Source organism: Eleginops maclovinus, chromosome 4, assembly GCF_036324505.1.
Source record: "Eleginops maclovinus isolate JMC-PN-2008 ecotype Puerto Natales chromosome 4, JC_Emac_rtc_rv5, whole genome shotgun sequence".
Lineage (NCBI taxonomy): Eukaryota > Metazoa > Chordata > Actinopteri > Perciformes > Eleginopidae > Eleginops > Eleginops maclovinus.
The window spans coordinates 28,117,789-28,131,643 of NC_086352.1; the positions used below are offsets into that span (position 1 = coordinate 28,117,789).

The window sequence follows — 13,855 nt, forward strand, 5'->3', positions numbered from 1 at the left end:
GATAAGTTAGATAGTGGGAAGAACTTTGTGCCTCCCCACAAAGATTCTCTGTCTTTTTACCACCAACATGCCCCAGTGATGATTTCTGTTACAGCAGGGTTTCAGTGTAATAACCGAGACGGAGGTTTGTTTCTTTCACACCTGAGAAACCTGAGACAGGAGTGTTTTTCCTCCTTAAATTTGCTTTCTTTGTGCACTCATCAATGTCCTGCCTGTTGTTTCCAACTTTGCAGAGGGTGAAGTTGACAGCAGCGGGAAGAGAGCGAAATCATCCACGAGGAAATCAGGCCCTCATCCACAGGCTCCACTAGAACACCAGCCCTTCTTCAACCGCCTCTACAAGGCAGTGGCCTGGAAGCTGGTGTCCGCGGGGGGCTTCGGTCCAAACTTGGACCATTTTGAAATACTTCGTAGCTGCGTGGAGTCGTGCAAAGAGACCATGGCCTGCGTGTACGTGCCGCTGAAGGACATCGCTGGCCTCCCTGCAGGGCGCACCCAGGAAGGCCACGTGTGTGAGATCCGCTGTCAGACTGTTTACATAGGGACAGGATACGGGCGCGACGAGGCCGCCGCCAAGGCCATGGCTTCCAAAGAAGCCTTAAAAGTCTTTCAGGGGCGCAAGGTGACAGTAAAGATCTGCAGACGGAGGTATAAAGGGAAAGATGTGGAGGATTTGGTGTTGTTGGACGAGCAACCTCGGAGTCAGGGGTTTCCTCCCGCACTCAGCTACCCCTTTCAGGACGAGCAGCTGGAAGAAGCATCTTCATAGAGCGGACAATTTGTGACGATATTCGGAAGCATGGGACGTCTACTGAATGGAGCTACTGAACAAATCTACGACGGTTTGACTTGGGAAGCATTGAGTAAGATTCATTTTCTTAATGCATCCACAATACTTTGCCAGACAAATATCGGGGTTACATCACCAAAACACTGTCATACTGTATTGACAACATTTGCAACCGCTGTCAGTTTTATGGACGGTGAGCAGTGTAAGGAAGGGCATGGAATGGAGCATGCACCATCATTTGAAAGTCAGACAGCCATATTGGCAAAAAGCTCAACCAAGAGTTAAAACAAAGAAAGGATACTCTTTAGAATTGTAGGAGAATGTATTGCATTATTTTGATGTGATTATTCGTCCCAAGATAACTTCTCTGGCCTTATCATTAGACGTTGCGTGTATATATGTCTCCCCTTTGTTCACTCCTGTTGTGAAAGGTATTGTTCGGGTGATTTTATCCTGTGAAGGCCTTTTTCCTTTTTTGTTTGTTAAGAGTTCCACTGCTCAGATCCAACGGAAACAAAATTCAAACCAACAAGACTTTTGATTCACTTGCCAAGGTCCAGAATTTGGCATCAGGATGAAAAAAAAGCTAAACTAATGCAGTCACTTTTTTTTAATTAAACATGATGGTCTTGTAATGAGTCTTTATAACAGTAAAACAACAATACAAATAGTTTAATAATATTATTTTTTGTTTTCTTACTTTTTCAACCGTAAGTGACTGACATCAACATTTGTTCTAATTTTACCCATTAACCATTGCCTTTTCTGATTTCTTTTAGATAGATTTTGATTGCATTCTGATTCTCAAGACCCACTCTTGAGTTGTTGAAGGGCAGGAAAGTTTCTGGGTAGAGTTATTTATTATTGCTGAGTATGTGCTTTCAATGTCATGCTATAATGAACTGATTGAATATTTGATATTTTCATTGCAGTATGTTTAAGGAGAACTTCCTAATTCAGTACCCATTGTACTGTACATAGACGTATTAGAAGCCACCACTTTCATTTTGATTTCATTTCTTTTCTTCACTGATTTAAAATACACTGAGACCCACACGATGTTCAAAGTATTGTCGTGTCACAATCAAGAATATTAATTTGAACACAGGTTGATGCAGTGTATACAGTTATACTGGGTTTAGGGGGTTAAAGTGCTGCTGTGATGTGTGATTTGATTTGTGTATCTTTTTTTTCCAGTTTAAGTTGAAGGTGAACAGGGTTGCATTGATGTGTGAATACCCACACTGTTTCAAGTTGCTGTACGTTTACACCAGTGGTCCTGTTTCTATATATTTTTTAAATAAACATAATTTAATCATAAAAAGTTTCCTTGATTTTTACCTACAGGAAGCAACACTGTCATAACAGCACTGTGTTTCTATGCAGAAGCCTTTTAGAAAGTCAGTCACTAATACTTAATGATGCTAAATACACAATATTTACACTAAGGGCCCTATTATTCCTTTTGGGGGTTTCCTTTCCTGTAGTGTGTTAAGATTGGTCAACCACATTGTGCATGTAAATGGTCTGCAAAGGCTATAATCCCAAAGTTCCCTCCAGAGGGAGTTTCTCTCCCACACACTCCCACCCTGCCTGAAACGCCTCGAGACTCCTCTGTTAACTTCCGGGACATCACTATGTAACACTCGGACGTCTATTAGCTAGTGCTCCATCACATTGTAGGTATGATCGGCTAAGAGGTTGGACATATTTAAGATGTTGACCAATCACAACAGAGCCGGTAAGCTAACCAATCAGAGTGAGCTCTAGTTTCAGACAGAGGGTGAAAAGAGGTGCTGCAGCACAGGAAAAATCAAGACCTTTTTGAACATTAAAACATGGAAACAGGAGAGGAGCAGAATGCAAATATGAGCCTGAATATAAGCATAATAGGGCCCCTTTAAAGAAAAATAATGATTTGAATATTAGTTGATGTGTGACACATAGAACATCTCATTAGCAACGATTGGCAACAGGATGACTCAGTTCCTCATTAGCAGTGGTTTGAAAGATGTTCACAGTGTCAATCAAATAATTATAAACTCAGTGATTTGAGTGACATTTGTGTTTGTCCTCGCCCACAGTAAAAACTGAGCTATTGTTTATCTTTGCAGGAAGCCTGCAGCCTCATCAACACAGTTCACCAGACTCTATTCACATGACTGCCCCGGGACTCATTTCACTTCATTAGACAATCTGAGCATGAGCAATGATATGATCTGTAACCGGGCTGATTCCTAAAATAAGCTTCTCCTTCAGCTGTGTGGCAGGTGGACACACCATGTTTGTGTTTTTCACAATGATAATAAACTGTACTGTTTTTTCACAGTTGTTGCCAGGTCTCAACATAGAGACAGCAGGGCTATGTGTGAATTTGAACTTTAAGCGTGAGTGGGCAAGAGGTTTGTCTATATAGGTTTGTCCTATTAAGAAAACAAGAAACTGATTTAGTTTGTCCTTTAGTTTTTTTTGCATACATTATAGACCACACTATTAATATTTAATTATGAAAAATAAAGCACAATGAAAAGCTACAGTCTGCCCGCTTGTCACATATCTGCCATATACATCTGTTATACGTAATATATGCATCTGTCCATACCTCCTCATTTCACAGTGTAAAGTATTTAAATACTTTCAATGTATTCCACATATGTATATATTTCACATCCTCAAATCTGTATTGTTAATATTGTAAATATTCTTCTCTCTTTTTCACTATTTTATTTATCTTTTGCACCATGTATGTTGAGTTGTTGGAGGAGCACGCGACATAAGATTTTCATTGCCAACATATACGCTGTATCTGCTGTGCATATGACAAATAAAACCTTGAAACCTTGAAACCTGAAACCTTGAAACCTTAGTCGGGAGGTTAAGAGGCTGAAATTTGGCATGAAGCTCCTCTGTGTGTGTGTGTGTGAATTCAGTCAGTCTATTAATATCTGGTCAAAACATCTGGCCACTGTTTGTCTGCATTCTCTCAACCCTGCCTCACTCTCCCTTCCACTCATACATTCCCCCAACCTCATCCTTAACCTAGCACCTTCATCCCTTCATCCAACGACCACCTTCATCCATTCATCCCTCCTTCCAACAATCCCCTTATTCCTACATCCCTTCATCCCTGCGTCCCCTCATCCCCCCATCCCTTCCTTCCCTTATCCCTTCATCCCTACTTCCCTTCTCCCCTCATGCCTCTACATGCCTTATTCTGTCATCCCTACATCCCTTACTCTCTACATTTCTACATCCCTTCATCCCTCCCTCCCTTCCTTCCCTTCCCTTCACTTCCCTTATCCCTTTATCCCTACATCCCCTCATCCTATCCACCTGTCTCTTGATCCATTCGTATTCAACTTGCACATTCTTTAAAATGTGTCATTATAGGAACCATCTGGGGGCCCATAATCAGCCCGAACGTAAATGTGCCGGAGACGGAACCCCCACTCTGGGTCTCCCTCTGCCCGGACCACAGTACGCCCTCCTAGACCAGACCAACAGATGTCATTCACCATCCAGGTTTTATCACCCCTTCAATTTCGATTCATTGTTACTTCTTTTATTTAATAGCATATTTAACACATTGTACGGTGTCCTTGGGTGTCATGAAAGGCGCCTAAAATAAACTGTATTATTATTATTATTATTGTTATTATACATCTACAAACATCACACTGTGGTGGTGTGGTCTTGCTAGTGAAAGTTTCCTTGTTTGACGAGCAATGTTAACTGTTTTTATTGGAAACAGAACTCCCTTCTCATTTGTTTAAAATGATATTGTTGCTATTTTCTATACTGAACAATAAAGGTAAAAACGCTGTATTCGCAGTAACAGGGAGAGAAAATATGTCCTCAATAAAAGCTCACCAACTGGAATTTAAAAACGAATGTGGCAGTTATGTGGTATTAATCTTACCCGATAGACCACAAAGACACACAAAAATGTTCATGAGCAGTGACAATAAGAGTTGTACATGTCATAAAACATGACTGTTTGTATTGAGACAACAGCGTGTGTAAAATAAGATAGCTCTATGTTCACATATTAGTGTTTACACATTATAAATCAACTTCTCTGCCTGAAGCACTGTCTGGTGCCGATGTTATTGAGCCGTTTACACCCAGCACTGTCATTCTCAGGCAGCAATCTATTTCAAACTGTTTCATTTGTCACCTGCTCCGTATATCCATCCATCACACTCTCTATCAACCTCCGCCTCTTTCTCTATGTCTCCATCACCATCTCTATCTGTAATTCTTTACTTCTCTGTCAAATTATCCAACACAAAGAAACATTTCTCCCAATGGCCGATTGCTGCAGGTTGTTACTGTCTCACTTATACGCAAGCAATCTCTAATGCAATCGGAGGTAATTCCCCTAAGGAATCAATAACAGATCCTTCGCTGTCTGGAGGAAGTAGGCCTATTGCTGTTCAGGATCTAAGATATATAGTGTTTTTGCCAGCCCAACCACTGTGAATGTTCCTGGGTGCCCAGTGGTTTAAAAAGTGTTTCTGATATTTAAATTAAAAAATGATTGCTTATCAAATCGAAAATAGTTAGGAATGCCTTCTTTAATCTCATGCTGCAGATTACATTACAAAGGACTAACATGGTAGGGAAATATGTATGAGGATAACAGACTTTTTGGAAATAACGGGACAAACAATGTGTGTTTAGTTTGATCAACCGCACAAATAGAAAACTACAGTTTATCTTACTGTTGACTTCCCAAATGGTTAACTACAACATCAATGAGGACTTAAAAATAATGCTATTAGAGTAAATTTAATGCAGATATTCAGTGATGACAAAAACAAAAAGTGCATCAGTTACAGTATAGGCCTATACGATTGGTTAACTTTATTCCAGTGTTATGTTTTTGTCACTTGCAAAGGGGCTTTTATTTCAGTGCGCTATGATTCATTACATTCTTAGACGGTACAAGCTCAATATAAATGAAATTGATCTGAAAAGAATCTGCCAGATTAGTGTGATGGTTTCCTCTTAAAGCAGAAATCATCGATTCTTCTTATGAGTCATCACCATCATATGGTGTATGATGAAGGTTAGAATTGACACTCAACTTTCAAACACACCTTAGACATGATTAAAGACATTTCAAATCACTCAAAAAGTGTGAATGATGATCTGTAACTGGGTTCTGCACACAAAAAAAGCAGCTTTATTTGCCATTATTTGGGTATCTGTGCCTTATTATTATGTATTATGATTATTATCATAGCTAACAGCGGAGATATGAAACAATATGAGAGTACATTCCCCCAGTTCAGTTGTGAACTGCATAAAGAATCATGTTTGGCTTTAAAGTTGTGATATCACAAAATGCATTTGTGTATGTCTTCAACTCAGATTTGAGGGTAAGGCATCATTCTGCAAAGTGAAGGTCAAACATCCCATAAAGCACAAAAAGCACATTTGTGAAAAAGAGACTTTAAGTTCAAGCTGACAAATCAAACTGGATATGTTGATATTAAAGCTTAAAATAGGAGTTTAAAATACTTTCCATGAATAAAACATAGATGCTTTCTTAGGTTAGTCTAATTGGAATGAATGTTCTGCAGGTTAATCTTCTTTCATGCGTATTATTTGGTAAACAGCCTGGAGCAGCTCCTGGGGCTCAGTGTGGGATTGAGCTATGACAGTCACTCTCTGCTTCAAAACTACTTCCTCTGCAGCAGAATTGGGATTTAATTATGAGCCGCCTCTTGTTATTGACAATGAAGGAGCCTGGCAGCACCCCGTTGGGTGTGACGTAGCAGCTCATATAGTTAGATCCACGTCTTTATTCACATTTTGATAACGGTCTTTAAAGATAAGGAAGAAAGTCAAAACATGTGCGTTATAAAAGTGTTTAATGTGTTTACATAAAAAAATATGCAATCACTCCACTGCTTTACAAAACAATAATGATGTTTATTATCATGATTTCATACACAAAACATTCTTCTGAAATAAAATAGTTCTAGCTCAAAACACAGATTTGGGGATTTTCCCAGACGAAGAATCATTATAATATTCCCATAATATTGCTGTTGAGACTGTACTGTGAGTACGTGTTCCTCGATACTTTATTAGGTGCATTGTGGGTTATTTCTATGCTCCTACGTCACAACAATGATCCTATCGTTTTCCTACAGAAATTAGGTGATGTTTAAGCTGTATGGGTGTTTATTGTCACCTCCTCACCAGTATCCTTATAGTTTTTACTTGTGTTTAAAATATATGCTGCTCATTATTGAACTATTATAGATATTTTTCGTGCGGGTTGGGCAGTCATCCCAACTGTTCCTCAGCTGTTCCATAAAAAATATGACAATATTTACAAAGGAATCGAGTGACTCTTTTCTCATCGCAATGCTACATTCAGGTCCGGCGATGCTCATAAGCACTTTAGCAGGAAAAAGTTGCAGAAAGCTCCCCGGGGACAGTCGCACATCTTGCCGATGCGAGCGCCTTTACGCACAGCGCACTGCTCCCCGATATCACACTGAGAGAGAAGCAACAACAGCAGAGGTTTCATTAGTTTCTCATTCCCTGCGTCAACACAATATCGATAGCCAAAACATGTGTTTGAGTATTTATAATACCGTTGGGACTTGGCCAAATTTCTTTTCCCATGAAGGCAGTCGTTTAGCTTGGAGCTTTTCCAGAACTTCTTGGAGAGCTCCAAGCTGTCCGCAGAAAAAAAGAAATGAGTTCCTGAATGTACATGTTTCATTTGCGTAAAAACGGATATACACATAGAATAACATCATAGCTGATTAACGAAATAGATAAATTATGCAACACAAATAAAATAAATAATTTTGTAATGTACAACAACAACAACATGTTGTAGTAACATAGCTTTGTTGAAAAGGAAAACATGTGATGTGATAAAATGTCAACACATCAGCACTCGATTGGGTGACAGGAGAAGATCTTAAATGCACGCATTTTTTTTATTGAGTTTGGTTTATTTCAAGAGTTCAAAAGTCACATTTAAAAATTTTCAATACAACTAAAATGCAAAAAAGGAAGAACGACAAAAAGCGGCTACACTTTTATATGAATACATTATAAAAACCTTTTTAGCTTGATTGTTAAAAAGATCGCTTAAAGTTGCATAGTCTCTTTGCATGCTCTGCAATAAAAGTGGAGCTTACCAGCTGCTTCTCACTGGTCAGGTTCGGACCTTTGGGATAGAAGTCCCGCAGAGCTCTGGGGCTCAGCTCCTCTTCGGACTCCGTGTCTAACACTTCGGCTCCTCTGGTGCTGGAGAGCAGCAGCAGTGCGCAGAGCAGCGCTTCGCTGAGCAGCCTGGAGGTGGTTTGCATGGTCCCGATGTGCAGTAGCATGTGGCCCTTTGCGCGTCTCAAATAGTCGCTCCCCCGCGCCAAACACCTTTTTATCTGACTGCTGTCATCTGCTTGCTCCACCTTATCCTTTCAGTTTTTTTCTTTTTGTCATGCGTAACAGCTGCCTCGGGTGAGTCATCCCGTAAAAGTTGCTGGGCAAAATGTGCCTCAAAAAGTCAACAAAAACAGCAACATCAGTGCCGCAAGGGATCATTACCCGATAAAGTAATGGATTACTCTTTATATGGGCAGATGATAATTTCATGATAAACATGAGGACACTTAGCTGCATATATGTTGGTGTCTGCCATGACATTATTCATTATTCATTATAAGATTATATGTTTTGTTCATAATAAACACTTAATTGAAAATGTGTATTGGATTAAAATCAATTCAACATTAAATAAGTAAATGATGTGCGTCAGTCACCGAGCAGGCCTGAGCAGATAGATGTTTTATATTCCATGTTAAGCAGCAGTAAGTTAATTTCATTCTTTTCTATTTTACCTCAGAATGCCATCTGCAGCCTCTACTGCATTTAAACCTGGTGACTCAGTCAGTGCTTTCTGCTGTAAATGAGAAAAGCACCAAACAGTGCTGGCATTCAACGCCCTTGATATTCTTTGTTCAGGAGAAATCAAAGCACCGATGCACCCCCCACCCATATGAAAGTCAGGTTTCTCACTGTGAAATTTGTTTTGACTTTTAGAATTCACTTTTCATCCAATGTGCATGGGACTGAGGGCCAGATGGAGAAACTGAGTTTTTGAATACCAGCTTTAATGAGCTTTTATAGAAATAGAAATGAAGTCAGGTCATGTCATTAGTAACAAACACAGAGATAAGCCATATATTCTGTATGCTGACATGTATACATGAATATATTGTACATATCCACCACCTACACAATGCATCTAAAGCAGCCTGTTACATTAATTATACAATGTTTCTTATATTTCCTATTTGCACTCCGCAACCTTTGCAGATGTGTGACTCATAGCATTGTGTGCTTTTGTTCTTAATGGCATAGTTTGGACAAAAAGAAAGATAATTCCAAAGTTAACCACTCTCTCCACCAGTGCTTGTTTAAATATTCCAGCTAGTAAAACTCACATCCAATGTCTAACAATTGGTATCTGTAATTGTGAAGACACAGCTTTACACCACACAACTATCCCAACAATTTCAAAAAAGCATGGACAGCAGAACCAACCACCAAATGTTTCACTAGAGGTCCATACTACTTTCTCAATCGAGGCAGAGAAGGAAATGAAACTTTTGAAGTGCCCCCATTTGTTACAAGCTGGCTTCTGCTTAGAACAAAAGGAGAGGAAGTTCAAACAAAAGTGTCCAAAAGGTAATTTATTTCACTAACTCAAAATCTTGACACAAACATCAAAACGCAAAATAGGGTGGGCTGGTGTGTGTCAGGCATGTGGCATGGCAACCAAGAGAGAGGGACAGTTCTGCAGCCCTCTTAAATAGACTGGAGCCAGGTGTCACAGGTGGGCCTCATCTCTACTGAGGACGCTGCCTCAATAACGCTCAGTTTTACAACAGAGTAAAACCAAACAGTTTACTTAAACAATATATATGTTCCACTAAATGCATTTTCCTTAGTGTTTGGCTCACTAATCATGTTGCATACCCAGCAGCCACAATGCAATATCGTTTTACCTCTTAAACAGCAAATGTAACAATAAGTTCTCACACAATATGGACGGACAAATGTCTGCTGCTGTAGCAGGTATTGTATTCCGAAGCCTGTGCTTGAGTTATCCCTGTTACTGCATTGATCGCTTGTTACAGAGCCGCTCAGTTTTGGGTCCATCAGCAGAGACGGAGATGGAGGAGCAGGAAGCTTTGATTGTGCTCAAGGCAGCATGACTCATGGTTCTCTTTCCCCACTTTTAATGACAGAGAAACCAATTTAAAATGTTATTCACAACAACAGTGCTATTTCATTCACAACCAATCTTCATGAGTTTTTTAATACCATTTTTTTTCCAGAGTTCTGCAATACACACTCAGATTTGTTCCTCTGGTGTTTTCGGTGTAACAATCATTGATGACATTAAGTGATCTGTCCCCTTAGTCCCCCTCAGATTGTGTACCGTCAAGCATGAAAACTTCAGAATTACAAATTGGGGGAACAAACGGGAAGTTTACCTACCTACCTTGGGGCAGTACAACTAGCTGTAATACCAAATGAACACAGCTAAGTGTGGCGAGCTGCCATGCAATGTCTATACTGTAGATATCTGCTGTGGCTGCTTCAACCCAAGCCCCCAAGAAGAACACCGAGCATTGGGCAATGTTCATAGTAACCAAACACCAGTACTTCAACTTCCTTGTCAAACTGTGATGTCATAGGGCCCCAAAAAGTATTTTTCACTGACTTAGATTGGGAAAGAAACATCTGAAAATCAGCGTTCATTTTTTGGGGGGCCAGATAAATTACCTGACACAAAGACTTGAATAGTCCTTATTCAATCATTAGGGTCTAAAAGTTGTATAATGCGCCAAAAGCCGAATCCAGTATTATTTCCCCTCTTCATTCATTTGACTGTACCGACCGGCCGTGATTCAGCGGATTGGAGGCATAAGGAAAAAGCAAATTTTCAAAGGGACCAAGACCCCAGATAATATGGGTACTCCTGCGGCTCAGTACAGTCAAATTAAAAGTGGGGGAAATTTTAAATGTTCAAATCATGAAACGTCTGTAGAGTACCAGCAGCTAGTCATTAAACAGATTTCTGTGACAGCTTGCCCAATATAAGAAATCATTTCTCCCTGCTTAAAACACATGACCGTACACCATGACTATGGAACCAGACAGAAAATCTACTGACTCTAAAACCAAAACAACGAGCTGAAAGACGATAAAGGCAACTACAGAATCAAACAGACATTTTATGCTCGTTAATTACAATGTGTTACACCTTTTCAATTTTTATTTCTTTTGACTAGAAAACTCCTTCTTTTGCTATTAGATTACAATGCTGTTGCTTTTGCCCTGTGAGGCCATGGATTGAAGACATTTTCTTGGGAGAGAAAAACATTGTAGCTATGCCTCTGGAAAATGTTAATTGTACACTGAGTTGATTTATCTATGTATTTATTCCAACTACAAATCAGTGAGAATAGTTATCAGAAACACCCCCAGTTACTCACTTCTGTATTTCACATATTGCTGTCTAACCGTGTGGATATCCTGGGGGGAAATTATTCATTCACATTTGTTCAGAAAGACACAGAGGAACAAGAGCACTTTTTTTCAAATCTGCAGAGTTTACATTTTCCTAACAAAAAGTGACTAAAAGTTATAATGATATTCTCATTTGCACCTACAGGCAATTTTAAAGTTTCCATTTAATGGATGAAAAAAAGGATCCGCATCTAAGACACTCAATGAGAGGGACCCAGCAGGGGATATGTTGGCATAAAAGTTTAATTTTCCAAAGTTTCCATACAGCATAACCTGATGAACCTTAAAAAACCCATGCATTCATGAAAATAATGTAAAAACTTAACACAGAAAGTCCAGTTGAATGTCGAACATATGTATATATGACTTTTTTTTCTTTCTTTCTGTATACCCCTTTTTACCCCCCCCCTTTTCTATGCTCTTATCTTTTTATATTATATGTTATTGTTTATATTTGCACTGTGGGGCTGCCAGAAACGGTATTTCAATTTTCTGTATGTATAACACATGTGGAAACTTTGACAATAAAGTGGACTTTGACTTGACTTTGAATCACAACCAATGATATATTACCCAGAAGCTGAGGAAAAAGTGATGCTAGGGTTAATGTATATTAGATTTTTAAAGATTAATTATGCCTTCAATGATCAAAACAAGAGGCTTCAGCTTAAAATGTACTGATAAACTACTATTATATGGCAATTAGAAATGTCAGTCCCTGAGCAAGAGGCCTGAGAACAGGTTAAAAAAGTAAAAGCCATATATTCCCAAAAGATAAAGCTTCAACGTCTGTGATTGGCAGCAATAAGCTAAAGCAAATATGTATTTTAATAACCTCTAATAATTTATTAGATATGATTATGGTGAAGGTGAGGAAGGAGAAACAGCAATAAAAGATTTGTTGGGTAGAGACATGACTTTGAGCTGTGGAGGTGGCTTCTGTGCACCGTTGGGTATACGTCTATCAACCAAATCCCCCTTAAGATGTTTGAACTTTTGTGTTGCACTCATTCATAATGTTGATGGTTTCGGCAATATCTTGAAAGATCCATCTTTTTAAGAAAGGGTTGCCCTTTATTTACTGTCATTCTTTTTTCCAAAGCGTAATCTTATTGTTCTTATTTGTAAAACTCTTTATTTACATCATCTATTGCATACTTGTCCGTCCTTTACAGCGCTCCTATGCTCTCACAAACTATAGAATAAGAAAACTCCAAACGAAATCAGGATTGGGCTCCCCTTCTGATGTCACATTCAAGCTCATTAGAACTAAAGCCCCCCATCTGAATATTTAAGCCAATGGCTTGGGAACTACCTTCACAAATGTGCACCATATATCTTACTTAAGCTGTTCAGAGCAAATCAAGCTTTTTTGGGAGGCTCTAACGCTGCCCCCATATGATCAGAATAAAAGGTCTCTCAGCCCGACTAGGCTGAAGCCTTATCATTGGCATCACCCACCGCTCAACATTGTCACTGGCATTAAAAGTTCAAATTACTTCAACTTTCATCTCGTTTACTGCTGGCCTTTCAGCCCGTAACCAATCAGAGGACACCTGTACAGTTGCAATGGAAATTATTCAACCCCCATTGCACACCCCAGACACCCCCTTCTGACAGAGTTCCTGTGGAATCTTAGCCCATTGCTCAAGGGCAATGGCCACTCTAGAATCTTCCATATCTTCTTCTGAAACCAAGCCTTGAGATATGCTGGGGGTCGTTAGGGAATATTTTGTGTAAGCTTGTAAATCTTTAGCTCATTTGCATCTCTTCTCTTTGTCCTCCTTTGACCTGGCTCTACGGCCTTGCAGGTGCTGTTATCTGCATTAAGGACGGGCAGCCTGGGCTCTAAAAGCCTTGTTGTTCCCACAGTTGGTACAAGCTCATGCTGACCTAAGATTGGCTTTATTGTTTAGGGACAGCTAGCGCCAGTTTATCTGGTCCACTATGCTCCGGTAAACACCTTATTTGTGACCTAGATGACAGTTTAAGTTAAACATATTGTCCAAACTTGTTTAGTCTGCTGCTCTGAGAATGTTGGATATGCATTTGGAACTAGTTAAAACCTCTTTCTATCCCTGAGATCTTCAGAGTTGGTTTGGCAACCGCTGTGGCAACTCGTTTCTGTAACAGTATTTTTTTTTGGGCGGGGTGGCATTGTTAGCGCCACGTGCCAATGCTCCTATATAACAGCAATGTAAAGTCTGTTCTGCTGTACGGTTCTGAGAGCTGGCGAGTTGTCCAAACAGACATGAGGAGAATGGAAGTGTTCCATAATGGATGCCTCCGACGACTATGCCAGATGTTTTGGCCCAATAAGATCTCCAATAATGAACTGTACAAAAAAACAAGAAGCAGGAGCATCACCAAGGAGATTGCGCACAGACGCCTGAGATGGCTGGGACATGTGTTGAGGATGGAGCAGGATCACATTACAAAAGTGGCCTTAAGATGGACACCACCAGGTAAAAGAAAACCTGGGAGGCCCAG

The 13,855-nt window shown here is 39.7% G+C and overlaps 2 protein-coding genes across 3 annotated transcripts in view; one reads left to right on the top strand and one right to left on the bottom strand.

Annotated features, from left to right (window-relative positions):
* The window catches only part of cdkn2aip (CDKN2A interacting protein), a 3,926-nt gene extending 1,812 nt beyond the window's left edge, over positions 1-2,114 (top strand). For both annotated transcript variants that reach the window (XM_063881068.1, XM_063881067.1), the window contains exon 4: positions 234-2,114. In XM_063881068.1, coding sequence (XP_063737138.1) covers positions 234-769 — 536 coding nt within the window. In that variant the 3' untranslated portion in view covers positions 770-2,114. The remainder of the gene's footprint in view (positions 1-233) is intronic.
* Positions 2,115-6,652: 4,538 nt separating this feature from the next.
* Positions 6,653-8,186, bottom strand: cart3 (cocaine- and amphetamine-regulated transcript 3). Its single transcript, XM_063881810.1, has 3 exons — positions 7,963-8,186; positions 7,405-7,488; positions 6,653-7,304 (listed from the first exon to the last, which is right to left on the bottom strand). Exons 1-3 carry the CDS (start codon positions 8,152-8,154, stop codon positions 7,197-7,199), a joined length of 384 nt encoding a protein of 127 aa, XP_063737880.1. The 5' UTR covers positions 8,155-8,186; the 3' UTR covers positions 6,653-7,196.
* Between the last annotated feature and the right edge of the window lie 5,669 nt (positions 8,187-13,855).

Excerpts from the sequence above, each read along its gene's own strand:
- cart3 (XM_063881810.1), bottom strand. The coding sequence starts at position 8,154 with ATGCTACTGCACATCGGGACCATGCAAACCACCTCCAGGCTGCTCAGC. Across the intron at positions 7,489-7,962 it reads TGACCAGTGAGAAGCAGCTG|CTTGGAGCTCTCCAAGAAGT; the intron begins GTAAGCTCCACT and ends TTCTGCGGACAG. Across the intron at positions 7,305-7,404 it reads AATTTGGCCAAGTCCCAACG|TGTGATATCGGGGAGCAGTG; the intron begins GTATTATAAATA and ends CTTCTCTCTCAG.